This window comes from Anthonomus grandis, chromosome 6 (genome assembly GCF_022605725.1).
Source record: "Anthonomus grandis grandis chromosome 6, icAntGran1.3, whole genome shotgun sequence".
Taxonomy (NCBI): domain Eukaryota; kingdom Metazoa; phylum Arthropoda; class Insecta; order Coleoptera; family Curculionidae; genus Anthonomus; species Anthonomus grandis.
In genome coordinates this window covers 27454183-27474999 of record NC_065551.1, presented here as the reverse complement: position 1 = coordinate 27474999, position 20817 = coordinate 27454183, and the positions used below count along the sequence as shown (strand labels likewise).

General features: G+C 33.4%; 3 protein-coding genes across 3 annotated transcripts in view; 1 reads left to right on the top strand and 2 right to left on the bottom strand.

Annotated features, from left to right (window-relative positions):
* Window positions 1-20817, top strand: part of LOC126737145 (inositol-3-phosphate synthase 1-A) — a 34139-nt gene that overhangs the window by 2042 nt on the left and 11280 nt on the right. The gene's annotated exons all lie outside the window — the stretch shown is intronic.
* On the bottom strand, window positions 5632-18915 carry LOC126737141 (MDS1 and EVI1 complex locus protein EVI1-A-like). The gene is made up of 9 exons (XM_050441889.1): window positions 18788-18915; window positions 7999-8181; window positions 7747-7923; window positions 7528-7687; window positions 7272-7467; window positions 6853-7036; window positions 6507-6792; window positions 6255-6442; window positions 5632-6195 (listed from the first exon to the last, which is right to left on the bottom strand). The coding sequence occupies exons 2-9, from the start codon at window positions 8179-8181 to the stop codon at window positions 5875-5877; spliced, it is 1695 nt and encodes a 564-aa protein (XP_050297846.1). The 5' UTR covers window positions 18788-18915; the 3' UTR covers window positions 5632-5874.
* Window positions 9677-19163, bottom strand: LOC126737642 (uncharacterized). Its single transcript, XM_050442620.1, has 3 exons — window positions 18956-19163; window positions 10777-15030; window positions 9677-10659 (listed from the first exon to the last, which is right to left on the bottom strand). Exons 1-3 carry the CDS (start codon window positions 19161-19163, stop codon window positions 9677-9679), a joined length of 5445 nt encoding a protein of 1814 aa, XP_050298577.1.

Genomic DNA, 20817 nt, shown 5'->3' with positions numbered 1-20817 from the left:
TTCAAATATTTGAATACTTGAGTAATTAATAGATATATTTAAATAAAGGAAACCTCTCATACAAAATATCTTGGGATATGCCTTGACGAAATTTTAATTCGCATATACATACTTAATGTCTATTTTATAAATTTTAGATAAAAGTGACATCATATATTAACTCAGTCAATTCAAAGATACAGAATTTTAGTATGGGGAGAATTATACAGGGTGTCCGGAAGCTAGATGCAATCCTTTAAGGAGGTGATAGCTGACTTAATTTCAAACATTTTAAGCTAAATATATGTAGGTCAAAATTTGTTTATACATTTTTTATGGCAATTTTTGCATTTTTCTCAAGAAATACCAACATTTCACACTTAAACGGTAATAGAGCGCAAGTTACAATTAGTATCGGAGTTTCAAAGTTTATTTTGTTTTGTCTAATGTGTATTAATAAAAATACGATCAATTCTAAGCTTCTGTGTAAACTCATAAAAAAAATAGAGACATTGAAACTTTTTAGTGCGGTGCGAATCGATTTTTTCCAGTCGCCTTCCGTCCAGCTTTTTTAATATACTAATTACAGTAATACTAATTACTAATACATTTTAGTGGTCAAACCATTCAAATCGAGCAAGAGATACTTACACAATGATTTGTGAATGATGCTTATTTTTTAAGTGATTCCATAAATTGCTTGTTCCTGTCTTGTTCTTGACATTATACAAACAAAATTTACATTCAACGCGATCATCCGTTCTATTAAAATATTGCCAAATTTTGCTTTTCGAACTCATATTGACTTACTATTACTGTTAATTAAGTCAATTAATTTAAAATTAACCCTTATACAGTACTTAATCGTTCGCTTTTATACACAACCAGAGTCAAATACAACTAGTACAACTACGCCGTGCCGTGCCACGTGGAAATCTGGAAAGTGGAAATATTAAATGTTCCCAAGAACGATAACCGCCCGTAGCTTGTATGCAAAGAGAAGAAAAGATCGGGCCCGCAATATTTAAATATTCGAGTATTTAAATACTCAAATATTTGAATACTTGAATATTCAAATTATCGAATATTCGAGTATTCAAATATTCGAATATTTGTTGAAATGAATAAATTTTTTTGCAAAAACTCGATATTCGAATATTTGAATATTCGAATAAACCGAGTTTGATTCTGAGCCTTAGTCCCAACACCCTTCCCTCACCTGCCCCTCTTTGCTGGCTATGCCACTGTTATGTGAATGAGAAATGAAAAGAAAACATACATCTAAGAAATCCCATATAGGAACGTCAAATTTGAGCCACCATGATCTGTCACTTACTATCATCGTCATATTATCTTAAAGGCAGTCCCTCAAAACTCAGTGTTATTATATTATAAATTATTTCCTTATAGGTGGCTACTATTTTTCTTAGATGTTTTTTTATACCCTCATACTTTGTTCGAAGATTATTCAGAATTCGAACGACCCCTGACACAGGGTTTTTTACATTAAACTCTGCTGTCAATTTTTCCCAGGCCTAATTTGTTTATTTCAAAGATGTTGCATCAGTCTTTTTTGATTCAATTGTACCCGCATATTGACTTACTAAAGTCCAGAGCAAAATAACTTCTTTTTCAGAAAAGTTTACTGACCTCTTTTTTTATCAGGTTATTGAGACATCCTCTAAAAAAATAAAGTAAAAAAAAACTGATTAAAATTCTACCAAATTCACTGTACAGTATACAGTTTCTAAAAAGCTGTGTACTGTGACTCACTGGCAAATGTCTGGTGAGATACTAAGGAACAATTTGCAAAAATGCAAATACGTATTAATACTAGTACTAGCAGAAAGAATATAGGATTTGGCACCAAACAAGTATACAAGTACCTATAACTATTACCACAAATTAAAAACCAAACACTTCCATTATTTTTGTTTATTTTATTTATTTTCTCAGGACCGGATATTTATAACCTTAATCTTTCTTTTTTTCTTAAGATTATTGTACCGGCCACAACAGTTATATTGTTGCCAAACTGTAAACCTTCTGCTACTTAACAACAGGTTAAAATTTGGTTAATAATTCCTCCTACAGCTATTGGTAGGTTTACCGAGAGAATAGAATTTATCTGCCTGATAACACACAGGAATTTTACCAGCTGGTCCGTAATTTGGCCCTTATTCAGAATTTTTATCTGGGAGGATATTTTGTAGGTAATGAATAAATAAATAAACAATGACTGGTGTAACTATACTCTAAAGAAATAAAAAAATTACAATTCCATTTTCACCAAAAAAAAATTTAGTGGGTGATAAAACCACATCTTTTAACGTAAAAATGAAATAAACTCTTTTTTTAAACGCAATAAACTTTCAAGATGGTGATAATAATTAATGAATGAATCCTCAGTATAATAATATACCAAAACAATCAATATATGAATTATATGGAAAAACAAGTCACTCGACCCGTAACATTTTAAAGGGGCACTATTTTTTTTAAATCCAATTTTGAGGTAATGCTTCAGCTAGGGAGAAAAAAAAACAATAATTTTCTTCATTATCTAAAAAATAAGTTAAACCAAAGAAGCTGATTACAGCTTAGGTAAAATAAAAGGCAACAAATCTTAAATAAGTTGAGTTTTATTATTTTATTTTGCCTTGCCTTTGTATGTGTATGTGGATATATGGTGGTCGGTATTATGAATGCGCCAAAAAGCAATTCTAGGTTCAACTCCTGAAGATATCGATGTTGAGTCAAATATGCCTTAGTAAAATAATTTAATTTTCGAATCTGTTTTTTATTTCTCTATAGCTCGAGTGGTTTTTAAGATATCGACATAAAAACGGGAATCCGCGGGGTTTTTGGGGATGAGGAATATGATTTTATTATAAAGTGTAGAGGGCACTACCATATTTACACGCTCTTTCATGCCATAAGTTTCCTACTATAGTACCACTACAGTTTTATTACCTTATATTGAAGTAACTGAGAATGATGATGAATGATTTCAAGAAAAAAGGTAAACTACATTTATTTTTTATTAAACAAATCCGTTTTAAAAATTCTGTTGTACAGTAACACGGATACTACGTATAACAAATTAACGTATTCATAGATACTTAACAATTGATAAACTAATGTCAGACATATTGACACTGGTTTTGATATTTATGAATATCAAAAATAGGTCTTATAGCGTTAATTAAAAACGGAATTACTTTAATTAATTAATAACACTTAGGCATAATATTTCTATAGTGAAATGAGACATGTGATTTGCATCTATATTCAAGAAAATTTTAACAGTAGTGCGGCATTAAGTCACTATAATATCCAATAGAAGGCACCCGAATCGAAGTAATTTTCAAAATTTATTTAGTCAAACAGAGAGTCAAGAAAAAATATTAATATAAGTGAAATTGGGTGAAAATTTATGTATAAGTACAAGACAAGACATTTCGCAAACACAAGTTATGTGAATAAAACGCAGTTTTAGTAATTTCAAACACCAAAAAACTGTACCCTGCTAATTTAAATCCCTTTCAATATTTATTACCAACCAAACTTTAGTTTCCTCAATTTCTGCTTCAAAGTCACCTTCATCAGACGACATGTGTTTAATTAGCGAAATAAGCATACATATGGGAACTGGAATATCGCGAACGTCATTTTCAGCAGGGATTTTCTATTAATATCTGGTGTGTTGGATTCCACCAATGTTATCAGGAATAAAGAAGGAACTTTATTCCAAGTAAGGCTTATTTAGTGAAAGTATTACGAAAATGCCCGGCTGTGAATGGTGAACATTTTGCGAATTTGTTAAAGTGATGTTTTCAATTATTTTATTTATTAATAATGGTATTTCAAGTTAATATCAGTATTAAATTATTTTTTTACGCTTTTAATTTTTTTGTGCAACAGAATGCTCAAATATAAGTATTTCGAAAATCATTCTATCAGTTTTGAAAACCATTCATTACCAAGATCCTTGTATATTCTTATTTATTATTTCTTGAATTTATTCTTGCTTTATGAAAAATGAATCTGTTTAACTTTTGCTTTTATAAAATAAAATTAATACTTATTCTTAATTTTATAAATTATTAAACTATTCCTGTTACTAAAAGTTTACAGCTGATTGCCCGTCAACACTTAATATTGATTCTAGTGTTTAATATGGTAGTTTTAATTATTAATGCTGCAATAGTTAAATAATTTAAGGTTTTTTTGAAGATATTTTTTTGGCTTGATAAAATACTGCGGTATATTCAAAATATATTGAATTCTATGTCTACTGATTTTTTAGGTTTTGTTGTATAAAAGATTGAGGAATTTCTTTAACCAAAGTTGTAATTGCGACATTGGCAGAACTATTTTCCAATCGAAATCAGCTCAATAGAGGGTTCTTACAATAGTCATGGAGATCTTACTGCACTTTAGATAAACTAATTAAAGATAGCCATTATTAATGTATAGCAAATGATATGCAAAACAACTTTTTCTTCTATATTTTAGCCGCTCACGGTATAGGCTTTACAATTGCAATAATATTGCAAAAATAAAAAAATGTGTAAAGAATACGCAATAGTGTATGATCACCTTTTATATTGTATTTCTAACTTACCACAATCTAATATTATGTATTGGCCAATGAACAGATATCGTCGTTTTCTGATCGTATTAGTCCGGGTGTATATTATAAAATAGGGGGCTATTATTTGTAGGGATGATACATCACATACCCTTATCCATATCAGTGAAATTGACTAATATTTCTTAAAACATATTATTTAGTTACTCGATGAGAAATAAATACTTTTATTTTAGGAAAAAACGAAAATAAATAGTATCGCCAAACGTTTAGTTTTTAAAAGTTTGTTACTTTTTCGTCTTGTTATAAGAAAGTTGTATTAAATATAATAGTAGTACAATAGTATAGATATTTTAGTATTATACTAATGTTTATACTAGATAATATTTTCCAGTAGTGTCTGGCTAGCTTTTGAGTGGCAGGTATTTCTGATTCAAGAATTATTTCTAAGATATTATATTTTATAATACTATTGTGACACGATATCTTATATTTTTTTGAAATAGCGGGGTATTTTATTAATGTAAATAATTGCAATACCTATCACCGTATTAATCAGATACACTTAAAGATAATTGTGTGTTGATATTTAGCGTCAGAATTTCTAGAATAGGTGTTATATTGGATAATAATATGCAATTTTTTCAAACGATAAGGTAGTGAGAAAGTTTTATTTTTAGCCAGCGTAAACAAATTTGCAGCATTGTAGGTGAAGGATTATTGATTCCACATATGACCCTATATGACTTTTTTGCATGTGTGAATTTAGTAAGTATTGTAAGGATTTGAATTTGGTAATGCTGTTTTGTAGAATACAGGTGACATTAGAAAAAGGCCATTTATATTTAAATTTGATATCCTCAAGTTTAAGTTGGAAAACTAGAATTCACTGTATCTATATCTCATCACAGTTGTTTATGAAGAAAACATCAATAAAACACTTCAAGATTTATTTATAATATTTTATTAAAAATTGTTAATAAGTATATATATTATATATATTATGTTAAATAATTTTATTTACAATATGTACAATCAATATATAGAGATGTGTGTAGTCAAACATTTATGTATGACGCGCAGCTTTGTAGATATCTGGTCAAATAACCAGTAAAACAGTTTCACAGTATTCAAAAAATTATTTCTTTTTTGTTTCTCTAATAGGAGCTTTAATATTTGTAATCTGAAAAAAATCAATACAGACCCCTAACATTGGATCAGAACATTCTGAAATATGGGTAAAGTGGGTTTATTTTTCTAGTTATTCAATTGTATGCGTCGCTAAATAATTTTGTCTTTGTTTACATTTCTTTCTGGAGAGTAGTTGTAGAATTACCAACTACTGTACTACTACTAACAGATATAGTACATTCCCCAATATTCATCTTGGACACCGAATTAGTCTCCAACAATCCAATATTTTTGAGAAACGACCCCGCGGTAGTTTGAGGGGGCTCGTCATAATTTCGAGTTTCTGCCAGTCTTTCTTCGGTCGTTTGACTTTTGGTGTTTACCTTTGATATTGAAGAGCTACTTCCTTGATTTTGATCTAAGTTTAAAGCGATTATTGGCTCCACAAAGTGAGCGGGATCGATGTTGGAATTAGAATTGGAATCAAATTGCTAGAAAGACCAAAAGAATTTAATTTCTGAATCAAATTCAATCTAGTTGATTTTCTTACGCTTTCGTTTTCAGTACTTTCACTATCTTCCTGATGAATAGATGTTGCAAGGTATTCATTAATATTTTCAATTGGCGCGTCCGTATAACCATCGTTGCTTTTACTGTCAGCAGATCTATTTTGAAGACGGGATATTGACGAATTAAGTCGTGGCCTTCCTCTTGGTCGTTTAATTAAAGGTTTTAGTACTGTAAGAATAATAAAATAGTAATTAACCACTAGACAATTTAAGTAAAACAGTTGAATACAAACCTGGCGGATATTTTCTCGGTCTACCCCTTCCTTTCTTCTGAGATATTAAAGTACTAATGCTACTAACTGCTTCCTTATCTTTATTTAAACTGGACATTGCGTTTACCTTTAAAGGCAATATTTCTGTACTTATCTCTTTGACAATCGAGGATACCTTTGGTATTTCTGGAATGGATGCTAAAGGTTTTGGTGCTTCTTGAAGCCTCATCTCTGCCAAGAGATCTTCTCGGGTTATTACTGCAGAAGGTTCGAAAGACGGGCTATTCAACTTCACTTGTCCTATTGACTAAAATCGTAAAATTTGATTACCGCTTTTAAATATAAAATCAGTAAAAAAAAAACATACATAGAGCTCATGCTCGCTTTCCCTATCAATCATATCTTCCATGTAAGGTATGTCGTGTGCCTTTCTTATGTGATGCTTAAGCTTGTCATGCCGTGAAAATGCCTTATCACATTGATTACAAGCATACGGGCGCTCTCCAGTATGCACCAGCTGATGTCGGGTTAGGTGAGATGCTCTTTTAAAACTAAAATATTAAATGCAAATGATGAAGATAGTAAGTCGGACATATATGGCGCAAAAACATTATTGTTTTTTTAACAACAACAAAAGCAAAGAGGGAGGAATGGCCTATCTCAAATGTTAATTTAACATGATGACCATTAAATATATTTTTTAACTTTTTTCGTCTAATTTATTCTCAATACTATTTCCATAATAATCAATCTGTGTAAAGAATGATAGTTATGCCTATGACCTACCTTGCAGGGCATAGTGTACATTTATACTTTCTTTGTTTCATAGCCCAATTATGCCTTCGACGCATTTCAGGAGACAACAGAGCTATTTCAGAATTAGAAAGCGCAGCATTTGCTACAACAGGAGTTTGGTCTTGAGGCTCCTCTTTAATATGAGTTGATATGAGACCTAAGCTTTCCAAAGGGTTCATTGGGTTTTCTAAAATAGTAGTAAAAATAACCCTTAATCATTTGAGGTTTGCATCATAAAAAAATGTACCGTCTGATGGAGATTTCTTCGAGGATTTATCTGAGCAACTACTTAATCGTCTTTGTTGCCTTTTGGTTTGAGATGTTAGTTCATTTTCAAAGTCTACAGTAACTCGTTTTTGTCCTTTAAATCTTGTGTCTATACCTGAGCTGTTCAGTAATTTTTCATTCTATAAAAAGATGCATTTGTTGTTTATAATTAAAGAAGAAACTGAGGTACACAATTTACTTCATCAACAACTCCTTTGACGCCAAATTCTTCGGCAATATTACAAATTTTGGTTGTCATCTCCGAAGGTATTTGGGTGCTTCCTCTATACATCAACTCCACCAAACATTTTATCTGTTTAGCGGAAACACCATGTATAAGAAATGCCACTTGGTTTTCTGGGTGTTCTTCAAAAAGCTAAAAACGACATTTTTAAAATATAATTATCACATATAATATTGTAGAAACAAATTTATGGACTTATCGACGTACCTTTCTAAAATATGAACTAGAAGCAGCCAATATCACTCTGTGAGCTTTGACAACTCCGTCTTTACAATGCAGGGTGATATCGCTCAACGTTTCGTCCCTAAAGAGGTTTTTCAGCATACTTTCAATATTTTCTTGATGCTTTTCTTGCAAAAGTCGCACGTGTTTTGATTGTGGGGACTTCATCTAAATAAAGCAGTTTTAAAGTAAACGAAAGAACCAGATAATTTTAAGAAAATGCGCTAATTTAAAAAAGAAAATGAAGTCACGAGCATAACAAGAAATATAAGCAAAAAAAATATAGAAAGGAGTACATAATGAAAAACAATCGTATAAGAACATCTTAGGTGTTAGAGGTGCAATTCGCGCTATTGCACAAGAAGAACGTAGGAGAAAGAAGTTGTAAAGGCCTTTAACATTCTTATAGCAGTAAGATTTTTGACATTTGACACAATTAATTATATATTGATAAAAATTGGTATACACGTCTTTTTAGCGATGTGCATTAAAGCTATACCTAAGAATAAACATGTTTACTAATTGGTCTTTAAAATAAATCAAAACTTTCTCTAATACTAATAAATTCAAAACACTTTTTTTTAACTAGACAAAATAAAAAAAAATCAGCTAAGCCGTTTAGGAACTATAGGGTGAATATAGATTAGGGTTTCTTAAAAAACCTACCTATACCTGCTCGAGCAACGGCTACTGCATTGACGAGCCCTTCGATGACATAGGTCCAGTTCAATAAATTACACAGTTGTGATTTACGATTACATAAGGGTTTATTGTACCTTTTGGTTAGTAATAATTAACAGGTATAGACTAATGAACGATTTACAATGTTGAAGTTAGTTATTTACCAGGGTTTACAATATTAGTTGACGTTACCAGCCTTCCAGAATCACAAGACCAATAGCAGGAACTTAGCAGGAACCAGGAACGGCATTAGCACTAACGTCACCTTGGTTTGTGCAGCTATTGACAACCACTGTTGCACTCACAACGTTGCACTCACTTTCAGTTCAGTTTTCCACCTTTACGCACACTTATTCACTATAGACCTTTTTACATAACTTAAACTACTTTATCGTAACAATTAGGTATACATATATGAACTTTAGACAAATACTTAAACGGAAGAGAGTGAGAGAGAGAGGAATTGCTTGCGCCAACTTGCTCTTGACTAACTTATTTTCTCGGTACTTTAAGCTTTGTGAATTCCTTCACTGGTGAAAGATACCTTGTGTTTCGGGGGCGCGAGAGTAGGTACTTCTTTTTGCGGCGACGGAGTGAATACTGATTTTTTCTCGTGGGACTCGGGGTGAAATGTTGGGTAAAAATGTGGGATGCACGTGTGTCATGGGGCCAACACTTAAGTGAACTTGAGGAGAAAAATGGATTTTTAAGTGCACTTAAGCTAAACTGGTAACAAAGGCATTTCTTAAAAAGTAGGTAAAAACACATGTTGGGATTTGGGAGAAAGTTCAGGCAAAAATTATTTACTTGAGAAAAAAGGTATTATTCGTTTGACAACCATAAACTTCGATTCCATAAAATCATAAAATAAAATAAATTGTTAAAATTAACTTTTAACATACTCCCCCCTTTTGAAGGCTTTGCCTTCAACAAACATTATACATTATAACTTATAGACAAAACTTATCAAGAAATACTATGGTTAAACTAAGTTACTATCAGATTTGGGCAACGGGCATAATTTGGTTATATTTCTAGTAAATATTCCATTTTTAGTCCTAATTTTTACCAAGCGTATTTTACCATCTTTATTAGGTAAAGTGTCTACTACTCTGGCCAACGGCCAATCAAGAGGTTTGGTGTTCTCATCTTTAAGAAGAACAAGGTCATTTGTTTCAATATTGGGGACTGGGGACATCCATTTAGGCCTATTCTGAAGATTGTTGAGATACTCTTTGGTCCATCTAGTCCAAAAGAATTGTTGAATCTGACTTAACCTTTGCCAACGATCTAAGCGGTTTTCAGGAATTGACGAGACATTGGGCTCAGGGTACGAAACGAGAGGACTTCCAACTAAAAAATGTCCAGGGGTAAGACAAGTTAAGTCCAGTGGATCAGCTGATAGGGGAAGAAGTGGCCTGGAGTTTAAAATAGCCTCAATTTGTGCTAAAATAGTGGAAAAATCTTCAAAGGTTAAATTCTGGTTTCCAATTAATCTTCGTAAGTGATGTTTAGTACTTTTTATAGCTGCCTCCCAAAGACCACCCCAGTGAGGAGAGAAAGGAGGTATAAATTGCCACTGTATTTCATGGCATGAGAAAAATGCAGTCAATTGCTCTTGTGTCTGTTGTGACTTAAGCGTGTCATAAACTTCTTTAATTTGATTGCTGGCACCAGAGAAATTTGTACCATTGTCACTAAAAATTGTTGCCGGGCATCCACGTCTTGAAATAAAACGTTTAAAGCATGCTAAAAATGCTTGTGAAGAGAGACTTGATACTAGCTCCAAATGAACAGCTTTAGTGACCATGCATACAAATAAAGCGATATACGCCTTTTCAATTTTGGCGCGTCGAAGAGATGACGATTTAATAATAAATGGTCCTCCAAAATCGACACCTGTTGTTAAAAACGGTCTAGAAGGGACAACTCTGGATTTAGGGAGATCTGCCATAATTTGTTCTCCTGTTTTAAGCTTAAATTTATAGCATTGTAAACAGTTTATAGAGATCTTTTTTATTTCTCTTAATCCATTTAGCGGCCAGTATTTAAGACGAATATTTGACAATATCGTTTGAGGACCAGCATGTCCTAACCTAATGTGTTCTTTTTTCAGCAAGAGTCCAACAACATGGTTTTTTGAGGGCAATAAAATTGGAAATTTTTGATCAAATGATATGGGTGCTTGGGATAATCTGCCTCCAACCCTTATGAGATTGGAGGTATCGATAAAGGGGTTTAACCTAAGGACTTGCTTGTTTGAAATTTTTCTTTCTTCTGACTTTAGTTCACTGATTTCCTTTGAAAACGTTTGGTGTTGAACTTGCTTTACTATAAAAATTTCTGCAGCCTTTAATTCAGTTACAGCTAAAGCACCATAAAATTTTTTACCATTACCTTTACAATTATTTACAAATCTATGTATAAATGCAATAGTTCGTTGCAATCGCGAGAAGTTAGAAAACCGATTAAAAAGTGTTATCCAGAAATCTTCGGAGTTAACAAGCAAGACCGTTTTTGCTTTTCTTGCTTCTTCTTCAGTGGAGCAAGGTCCCTTTTCATACATTTTTAAATTTAAATTCGGGTCCAGTAAGAACTTTGGGCCGTTCCACCAAAGCGTAGAGGTGAGAATCTGGTCTGCGGTAAATCCGCGAGAAAGATGATCAGCTGGATTATCCGCAGTTGGAATATGACGCCATTTGCAGTCTTGGGATAAAACCTGAATTTGAGAAATGCGGTTTGCTACAAACACATTGAAACGAGAAGGGTGGGCATTTAACCAAGCAAGTACAATCTCAGAGTCAGTCCAAAGATTAATGTTGTCAACTGAAAATCTTTCTTTTAATATGGAACACACACGAGTGACTAAATTGGAAAGTAAAAGTGCTCCACAGAGTTCCATGCGGGGAATTGTAATTTCTCTTATCGGGGCTACTCTACTTTTGGCAGTAATAAGTTGACAAGAGACATTTTTGTTAGGATAAAGGGCTCTTATATACACACACGCACCATATGCCTTCCTGCTGGCATCTGAAAATCCATGGATTTGAAGTGAACTGGGATTATTATTAGCTAGGAAAAAACGTGGAATTTTTAAACACATTAGTTGGGGAAGCTCTTTAATAAAGGTGGTCCATTGGGTTAAAATGGGTTCTTTCAGGGGTTCATCCCAATTAATTTTTTCTTTCCAAATGTTTTGCATAATTAATTTAGCATTTACAACAATGGGAGCTATGAATCCTAAGGGGTCATACATTTGCGCAATTTTAGATAAAACTATACGTTTAGTAATTATGCTTTCGGACCTAGTATCAGGTAAAGAGATAAAAAACTCATCTGAGTCGGGATTCCAGCCTACACCAAGGACTTTATTTGAAATTTCCTCGGTTTCTATGGTGAAACTTTCTTGGGACCCATTATCACAAGTTTTGGACAAAAATAAATTGCTATTTGAACACCATTTATGTAAGTGAAAATTTCCAATCTTGCAAAGTTCCAATAGCTGCCTATGTAATTCTACCAAATTTTCATAGGTATCTTGCCCACAGAGAACATCGTCCACGTAACATTGAGATAAAATAGCTTGAGACGCAAGAGGATAATCGTCTTTATGAATAATGGCAAGTTCATTCAGGGTGCGTGTAGCCAAATAGGGGGCACAGTTCGTGCCATAAGTGACGGTGAGTAATTCAATGCATTGCATTGGCTGAGAGGGATGGTCGCGCCATAAAATATTTTGCAGGTAAGTTTGATTTGGGTTAACGCGCACCTGTCTATACATTTTTTCGATATCAGAAGTGAGAGCGAATTTAAAACTTCGAAACCTAAGTAAAATATCAAACAGTTCAGGTTGAACTGTATATCCTTTATGCATTACGTCATTGAGTGATAGCCCAGAAGACGTTTTCATAGATCCGTCAAACACTACACGAAGTTTAGTGCTTGTACTGTCCTCACGAATTACACAGTGGTGAGGCAGAAAGTATCGATTTTTGTGATTTTCAGTTTTAAGGGAAAGGGGAATAATTCGTGCATGATTGAGTGAGATATATTCACCGATAAATTTTTTGTATTCAAGAAAAAGGTCAGGAGATTTTTGAAAACGCTTTTCTAAGTGGTGAAACCTTTTCTTGGCTAATGAATATGACTCTCCTAGCGGATGTGACTCTTGGGGCCTTTTAAGGGGTAAGTCGACTTGAAAATGACCATCTTTAAATACCGTGGTATTTTGAAAATTCTGTTCAACCATAGAATCTTCAGGGGATAGGGGTTTTTCGTGAGTGGGCGAGACATCTTCTAGTAACCAAAATTTCTCAATTAATGAGTCCAGTGAGCAATCTGAATTTAATGATTGCACTAAAAAGCAATTCTTAGAATTTGCCAAAGGGGTTTTGTGAACGAGAGCTTGGAAGGGGATTAATCCTGAAAGAATGTGGCCAAAGTAAGTACCTACCAACGTTAAAGAGTCCTTGTTAACCTTGGTGTATTCGCCTGAAAGAATGTGGTAGTATACATCTGCTCCCAACAATAAATCTATTGTAGAAGGCGTATCAAAGTAGGGGTCTGCAAGCGGTGTATTATTGGGAAGGTTCAACATAAATTTGTTGACTTTAAAGTGAGGGGATTTTTCTGTGATTTTGTCTAATACACAGCAGTTAACATTCAGGAAGTAATCGTGATTGTGACAGGAATGAATTCTCAGGGAAATTGCGTGATTAGAGTGCTTAATTTTGCCGCCAATACCAGAGATTTGTATTGGCTGCGTCTTAGGAGAGAGATCAAGTCTTTGAACCAGCGATTGGGTTACTATTGATATAGTACTCCCGGGATCTAATATTGCCTTTGCAATAATAAAATGACCATTCTTGTCGGGTATTTGAATCAATGAAGTACCTAATGAAACTTCATTATCTTCAGTGGCGAAAACTGACAAAATCACAGGTTTATTAGCGTGAGGGCGATTCGAGTTAATTTCATTGCTTGTGCTTGGGATTTGTGGTTCTTGAGTCTGAGAGGAGCTTTGGCTTGAACCTTGATTCCGAGAATGGGAGCTATTTATGAGAAGCGAATTTCTGTTAAAATTTTGAGATCGTTCATTTTGGGTTTGAGGATTTGGCCTCCAATGTGAATTTCTGCTTTGCAAGGGCTGTGCTGCATCATCCATTGGATGCAAAAGAGAATGGTGTTTCATATGACAAATCTGGCACCTCTGAGATGTACAGGTTTTTACTTGATGCCTTGAACCGAGACAATTAAAACATAGATTATTATGATTAACAAAATCCTGTTTCTGTTTTAAACTAAGATCTTTGAATTTAAAACAAGTATAAATTTTGTGATCAGGGTGCTCACAAAAGGGACACTTTTGTCCTGCAACAAAATGTGAGCGAGAGTTTTGAGGAGAGTTTTGAGGTATGACTTGGTTGCCTTGGCGTTGCCTACCATGAGCATAGTGTGAATTTTTTTTAACAAAGGGAGTGTTGTGTTGAGAAGAACGTCCATGGGAATAATTTCTAGTTGAAGGGCTTTCAGAGAGATCTTCTAACACCGAACAACGCTTTTCTAAAAAGCTTAGAAATTCTTCAAGCTTAGGGACCACATGTGAGGAAGAGCGCATTTGAGAACCTCTCTCGGATATATATGCCTTTCTTGTGCCAAAGTCTAATTTTTGAGAAAAAATATAAATTAAAATTAAATCCCAGTGGTATACTGGAATGTTTTGATTTTTCAGTGAATCAAAGTTCTGTTTTATGCAAACTATAAATTCCCTAAGTGTGTGTGAGGATACCTTATTTAGGATAGGAATGTCAACTAAATTTTTAATATGGGCAAAAATAATTGATAATTGATTATCATATCTTTGTCTAAGGGTATTTAGGGCAATTTGGAGGTTGTCAGTGGTCAATTGTAAATTATCGACCAAATTTAGGGGTTCATCTCTTAAATAAGATTTTAAATAAATTAATCTTTGAATATCAGAGAGAGATTGATTATCTAGAATAAGGGTAGAGAAAAGTTGAAAAAAGGCATTCCATTTAGTGATGTCTCCGTTAAATGGAGGTATGCTAATTTGGGGCAAACTAACATTTGGGGAATGAGAGTGTTGGGGAACTATATGTCTTACTTGAGTTGGCGCTTGCGGGGAAAGTTCTAAAATTTTACGTTGCATTTTAGTAACACACGTTAAGTATTTGTCTTCTACATCATCCTTGTCTACTTTACTTATATCTAAAACTACAATTTGTTTTTCTACCTCTTCAAAATCTTTAAAAGCGTGGGTTAACATACTTTCACGTACCTGAATTTCTAAAAAGTCATGTATACTATCATTATTTTCTAAAAACCAATTAACAATTCGTGTTACTTTAGCCTTTAAATATCCGCGATTTTTAACCAACGCTTCTACTGATATTTCTATTCCTTCAGCCATTTAATTTTTTTGTTTTAGGCTTACAGAATAAACACAAAAGATGACGAGACAACCAGATGCTTATTTTTTGGGAATAGATTTTCTTTAAATTTAAACAATAATTGTTAAGAGAAAATAAACTAATTACCAAGAAACAATTTAAAAGAAAAAGTAAAAAGTGAGTTGCTACTTATTTCCAAATAACAATTATAACAAGTAAAAATAACAAAATAACAAGGGACAAATAACTAAAAGGTTTGTTAGTAAGTAATTAACTAAAATACTGTTTACTCGAAGGACCACCGACACATATGTCGGAACCAATTATATACTTTTTACACAAGAAGTATGTTTTGTTTTTGCTTAGATGAATCGTAAAATCACAACTTGGGAAGATCCGGCTCGAAGGACCATGAATATAGATTAGGGTTTCTTAAAAAACCTACCTATACCTGCTCGAGCAACGGCTACTGCATTGACGAGCCCTTCGATGACATAGGTCCAGTTCAATAAATTACACAGTTGTGATTTACGATTACATAAGGGTTTATTGTACCTTTTGGTTAGTAATAATTAACAGGTATAGACTAATGAACGATTTACAATGTTGAAGTTAGTTATTTACCAGGGTTTACAATATTAGTTGACGTTACCAGCCTTCCAGAATCACAAGACCAATAGCAGGAACTTAGCAGGAACCAGGAACGGCATTAGCACTAACGTCACCTTGGTTTGTGCAGCTATTGACAACCACTGTTGCACTCACAACGTTGCACTCACTTTCAGTTCAGTTTTCCACCTTTACGCACACTTATTCACTATAGACCTTTTTACATAACTTAAACTACTTTATCGTAACAATTAGGTATACATATATGAACTTTAGACAAATACTTAAACGGAAGAGAGTGAGAGAGAGAGGAATTGCTTGCGCCAACTTGCTCTTGACTAACTTATTTTCTCGGTACTTTAAGCTTTGTGAATTCCTTCACTGGTGAAAGATACCTTGTGTTTCGGGGGCGCGAGAGTAGGTACTTCTTTTTGCGGCGACGGAGTGAATACTGATTTTTTCTCGTGGGACTCGGGGTGAAATGTTGGGTAAAAATGTGGGATGCACGTGTGTCATGGGGCCAACACTTAAGTGAACTTGAGGAGAAAAATGGATTTTTAAGTGCACTTAAGCTAAACTGGTAACAAAGGCATTTCTTAAAAAGTAGGTAAAAACACATGTTGGGATTTGGGAGAAAGTTCAGGCAAAAATTATTTACTTGAGAAAAAAGGTATTATTCGTTTGACAACCATAAACTTCGATTCCATAAAATCATAAAATAAAATAAATTGTTAAAATTAACTTTTAACAATAGGGTGATCAAGTTTTTACCAAAATACGAAAATCTCTCTGTATGTTGGTAATAAAGAATTGATCAATTTAAATACCCATTTCATTATACCCCAGGCATGCCTTATACTCCAGATAAGTTTGTACAGTGGGTCACGAATCACCTTGTAGATAACTTAATGTATCGTAAAATTATTACTGAACTCTTGTTAATGTGGATGTCAGGTAATGAAGAATCCATGTCAGATAAGTAGTAGATAATATTTAGATATTATTAGATGTGCGATAGACATTTGACACAGTTGAAAAAATTTATATGTTGATCTGCTCAAGGTCCTATACAGGGTGGCGCACTGAAAACTTTTCACCTCGAGTTTGTAAAAAATTTAAAAACGTCCGCACTCATCGATTTTTTATTTTAGCGAGGCAAAATAATCTCGCATTTATAAACATTTACCTCTACGTGGAGGTGACAGATACCCTTAAAATTTTAAATGGGAATATTTATTCATTCATCATTTTATCCATATCATAATACCCAAGTTTTAAAGTGCTACTATTATCCTCTTTAATATGACAGTATGTGAAAATCTTTAAAAAACGACTTTAAACTTGAGAAAATATTAACACATTTTTCCGATTAAAATGCTTATTATTTAATGTGTACTCAGTATACATTTATGCTTGGTAGTCTTAATATCCAAAATAACACCAAATTTTATTGCAATAGTACTTTGGAATGTTGGAATGTTACCATGCTGTACCAAATATCTTTGGTATCGGTTAAATTGACTGTATGGGAATTTTAAGTTTTGCCATATTTTCTTTTTGTCAAATTTTTAATTTAAAATGACTTATACGATTCAAGAGATTTACAGAGATTTACAGAGATTTACAGATGCACACTTATTTCATATGCACCTCATAAACTTGGTGGCAACATTTCGTGAAACAAGATCAGTTGCAACCAAACGTAGAAATGTAATAAATCTATTCCTAAATGAAGTTGTAGAAGGTGCAGTTTTGGGTCATATGGTAATTGATCCGACACTCAGTACGAAAAAACTGAGTGAAATATCAGGTGTTTCAAAACTATAAATGAACGAATCATTGGCAACCCAGAATTTATTTTTAATGTTTGTTCTCTTCTGATTAATGCAGATTTTTCCTTAATGGTATTATGAACAGACATAATTTCAGTTGCTCGGATTTCAACCTTAGATTATTTGGGGAAGTACATACCCAATATCACGAAATATTAAATGTATTGGCTGGAATTTTCGGCAACCGTATTATTGGGCCATATATTTTATCTGGAAATTTAACAGGGCAAATGTACCTTGAGTTACTGGAAACTACTATTGACCCAGCTTTAATTACTGCCATTGAGGAAGATGAGCGCCATTGGCCAGAAAATTTATTTTTTCAGTAAGACGTAATACCCCGGCATTATGAGTTTTCTGTAAGGCAATTTTTGGACGAAAATTTGTATGCAATAAGGATTGGACGGAGAGATCCAACTGAATGGCCTGCCAGATCTCCTTATTTGTCCTTCCTTGACTTTTTCTGTGGGGTTACCGTGGTGCACGAGTCTCAACAAATTACACCTGCAATGTTACATAATGTCCAAGCATTTGGAGGAGGACATTTTCAACTTTTAATTGATTAGAAATAAATTAAATACAAATATTAGAACATTTTTATTGGTAATTTAAAATTTTTTGAGTATCCGACACTCTTTTTATTTAGTCATTCACTAAAAGAACAAGAAATACACAATTTTTCTTCCTATTCTGTAAGTTATCATTTGGTAATTAAAAGTGATAATATGCATCACACTATTATATACATATCACTATTTTTAAACTCAGGATTAAAAAATATTTGAAACTTTTATCAATTGATGATTTTAAAAAAAGGTCAGTTTTCTATCCCTTTTGCAGTAGACCGGCCTTTTTAAAAATATTGAACTAATAATTTATTTGAAAGGAATTTTGAATATCATTTATTACTGTAGCTCGAAACAACTTACTCTTACGGGTATTAAATAGATAAATAAAAACAAAATCCTTTTTTTTTCATTTTGACAAGCTGTGATATCACAGATGAAAAAACCTTTAAAATGAGGTGTCACTGGAGCCCAAATCACATTAAAAATGTTAAGACGGGTTGAAGTTTTAGAAATACGAAATTATTTTGTCCCCTAAAATCAAAATTCGACGGGTATGCGAGCCTTTTTATGATTTTTTACGAAATCGCGAATAAATTTGAGGTGGAAAGTTTTCGATGCGCCAACCTGTATATTGGACTCCTATGACTACAGTTATTTAAAAAAAAATACATACCTTTGACAGATATTTCCAATTTCTCAAAATTCTTGTAACCAACCACAACGAACTTCCACGTATAATTTAATTAAATATGTGTAAAAAAAATAGCGGCCCTTAATTTCAAAACACGACCGTTCGCCCGCTTGTCCCTTAAACGATAAGACCCACCGGTTCACAGCTCACGAGGGGGGCTCTGCGTCGGGACATCGATTTCCGTTGAAGCCAGCCCCCTCCTGTATAAAAGACCGAAAATACCCCGTGGAATTAATTTAGGTGGGCCCAAAAGCGGGGGCCGACCGTAAGGGCGCGGGTGTGAAAGGGACGCGAGGGGGAAGAGAGAAGACTCGAAAAGGGGTCGGAGCGGTTTCTGTAGGGTGCGGAATGTTGTCATGATGTGTTTGCGTCCTTGGGTCCTTTTTTTTACGGTGGGTCTTAAAGGGGCGGATGGATGGTGGGGGAATTTTAGTTTAATAGTAGGAAGAATACAGCGAGCGTTACGTCCTAGATATAAACATCTCCAAAAGGAAAGTTATGGTTTTCTCGAAAGTGCAAACACAAGCTAACCTTCGAATATACAACAAAATAGTTGAACAAATATTATCCTTTAGATATCTAGGGACATTAATGACTAATAGTTTCGATTCGACGTAGTACTATACTGATATATATCAAGAATTGAACATGTCAGAAAGATATTTATCAGCATGAAGAACTCTTTATCGGGCATGACCTAGGCTTAAATCTTAGAATCTGGATACTACGTATTCCCCATCCTCCTGTACGACTGCGAAAGCTGGACCCTCAACCCCACCCTGGAAAAACGCATTAAATCTTTCGAAATATATTTTTATAGAAGAACTATGGATATCCTCGATCGAAATAATAAGAAAGACCAAAGTTCTTAATAGAATGCCGAAAAATAAGAAGCTGATGCTAACAATTAAAGAGCGTAAACTAAGACAATTGTGATATGAAATATTTAAAATGATCATCGACGGAAAAATTCAGGGAATTTTGTTAATAGAGAGAAGACAGAGCTTATGGCTCAAGCATAAGTATAATGAGCATTGGCGTAAATCAGATGAGCCATTATTTGATAACTTCATTCATTTTCAAGTTCTTTTTGATTTGTACCTATCGTTCTTCAAATGTATTTCATTCAAAACTTGAAAATATACTGACAATAACAAATATTCCTCCTAAGTTGTCTATTATTTTGGCGAAGGATTTTAAAATTGATTTTGGTGATATTGCCAGTTAAATCGCCCACATTCGAAGGGAATGAGAAGAAGAAAAATAGGATCATTTTAATTAAATATATATATTTCTTATACCTAATGGCGATTATTTTAATATAAATGAATGGGACAACTCCTAATATAAAGAATGTGCAAAATTTGCTTAAAAGACGAGTTGTTTGTATAAATTATCCATGATGTAACGACGAAATTAAACAATCCATAATATACGTAATATAACTGAAAAAAATAAACTCAGAACTTACGCCATAACATACTCCTTTTATTCTCGGAGTCAAGTCAAGTCAAGACTCAGACCCCATTGATTACTCTTTGAAATCTTCTAGATAACCTAACTATTATTTGGGTTCCCACATCTGCTTTAAAGTCTTTTTAACGTCTGCTTCCATGGTTTTAAACATGACTTTAAGTTTCTTGTTTCTTTACTCTTATTCTTGCTTCTGTTTCTCGTCTTGTTCTTCTTGTTTCTCTCTCTATTTCTTATCTCCTTCTTGGTATTTCTTATCCTGCTCCTAGAACTTATTTAATAGTAACTCCATTAATTTGTCGGTCTCTATCTTGGTTGGTATTCCTGGTTCAAGGCATCCACCAAATTAGGTTTTCTTAAGACACCAAACTTAAAGGAGGTCCAAGGTCAGTCCAAATAAACTGTAACAGAAACACATATTCTACGAGGATTTAGAATAAAATAAATGAAAAAACTAAAATGAAAAAACTAGATTTCAAAAATTCAAGGTAACGTAATATTCCTTAAAATAATAAATTCATTTATTCTTTTTTAGTTTT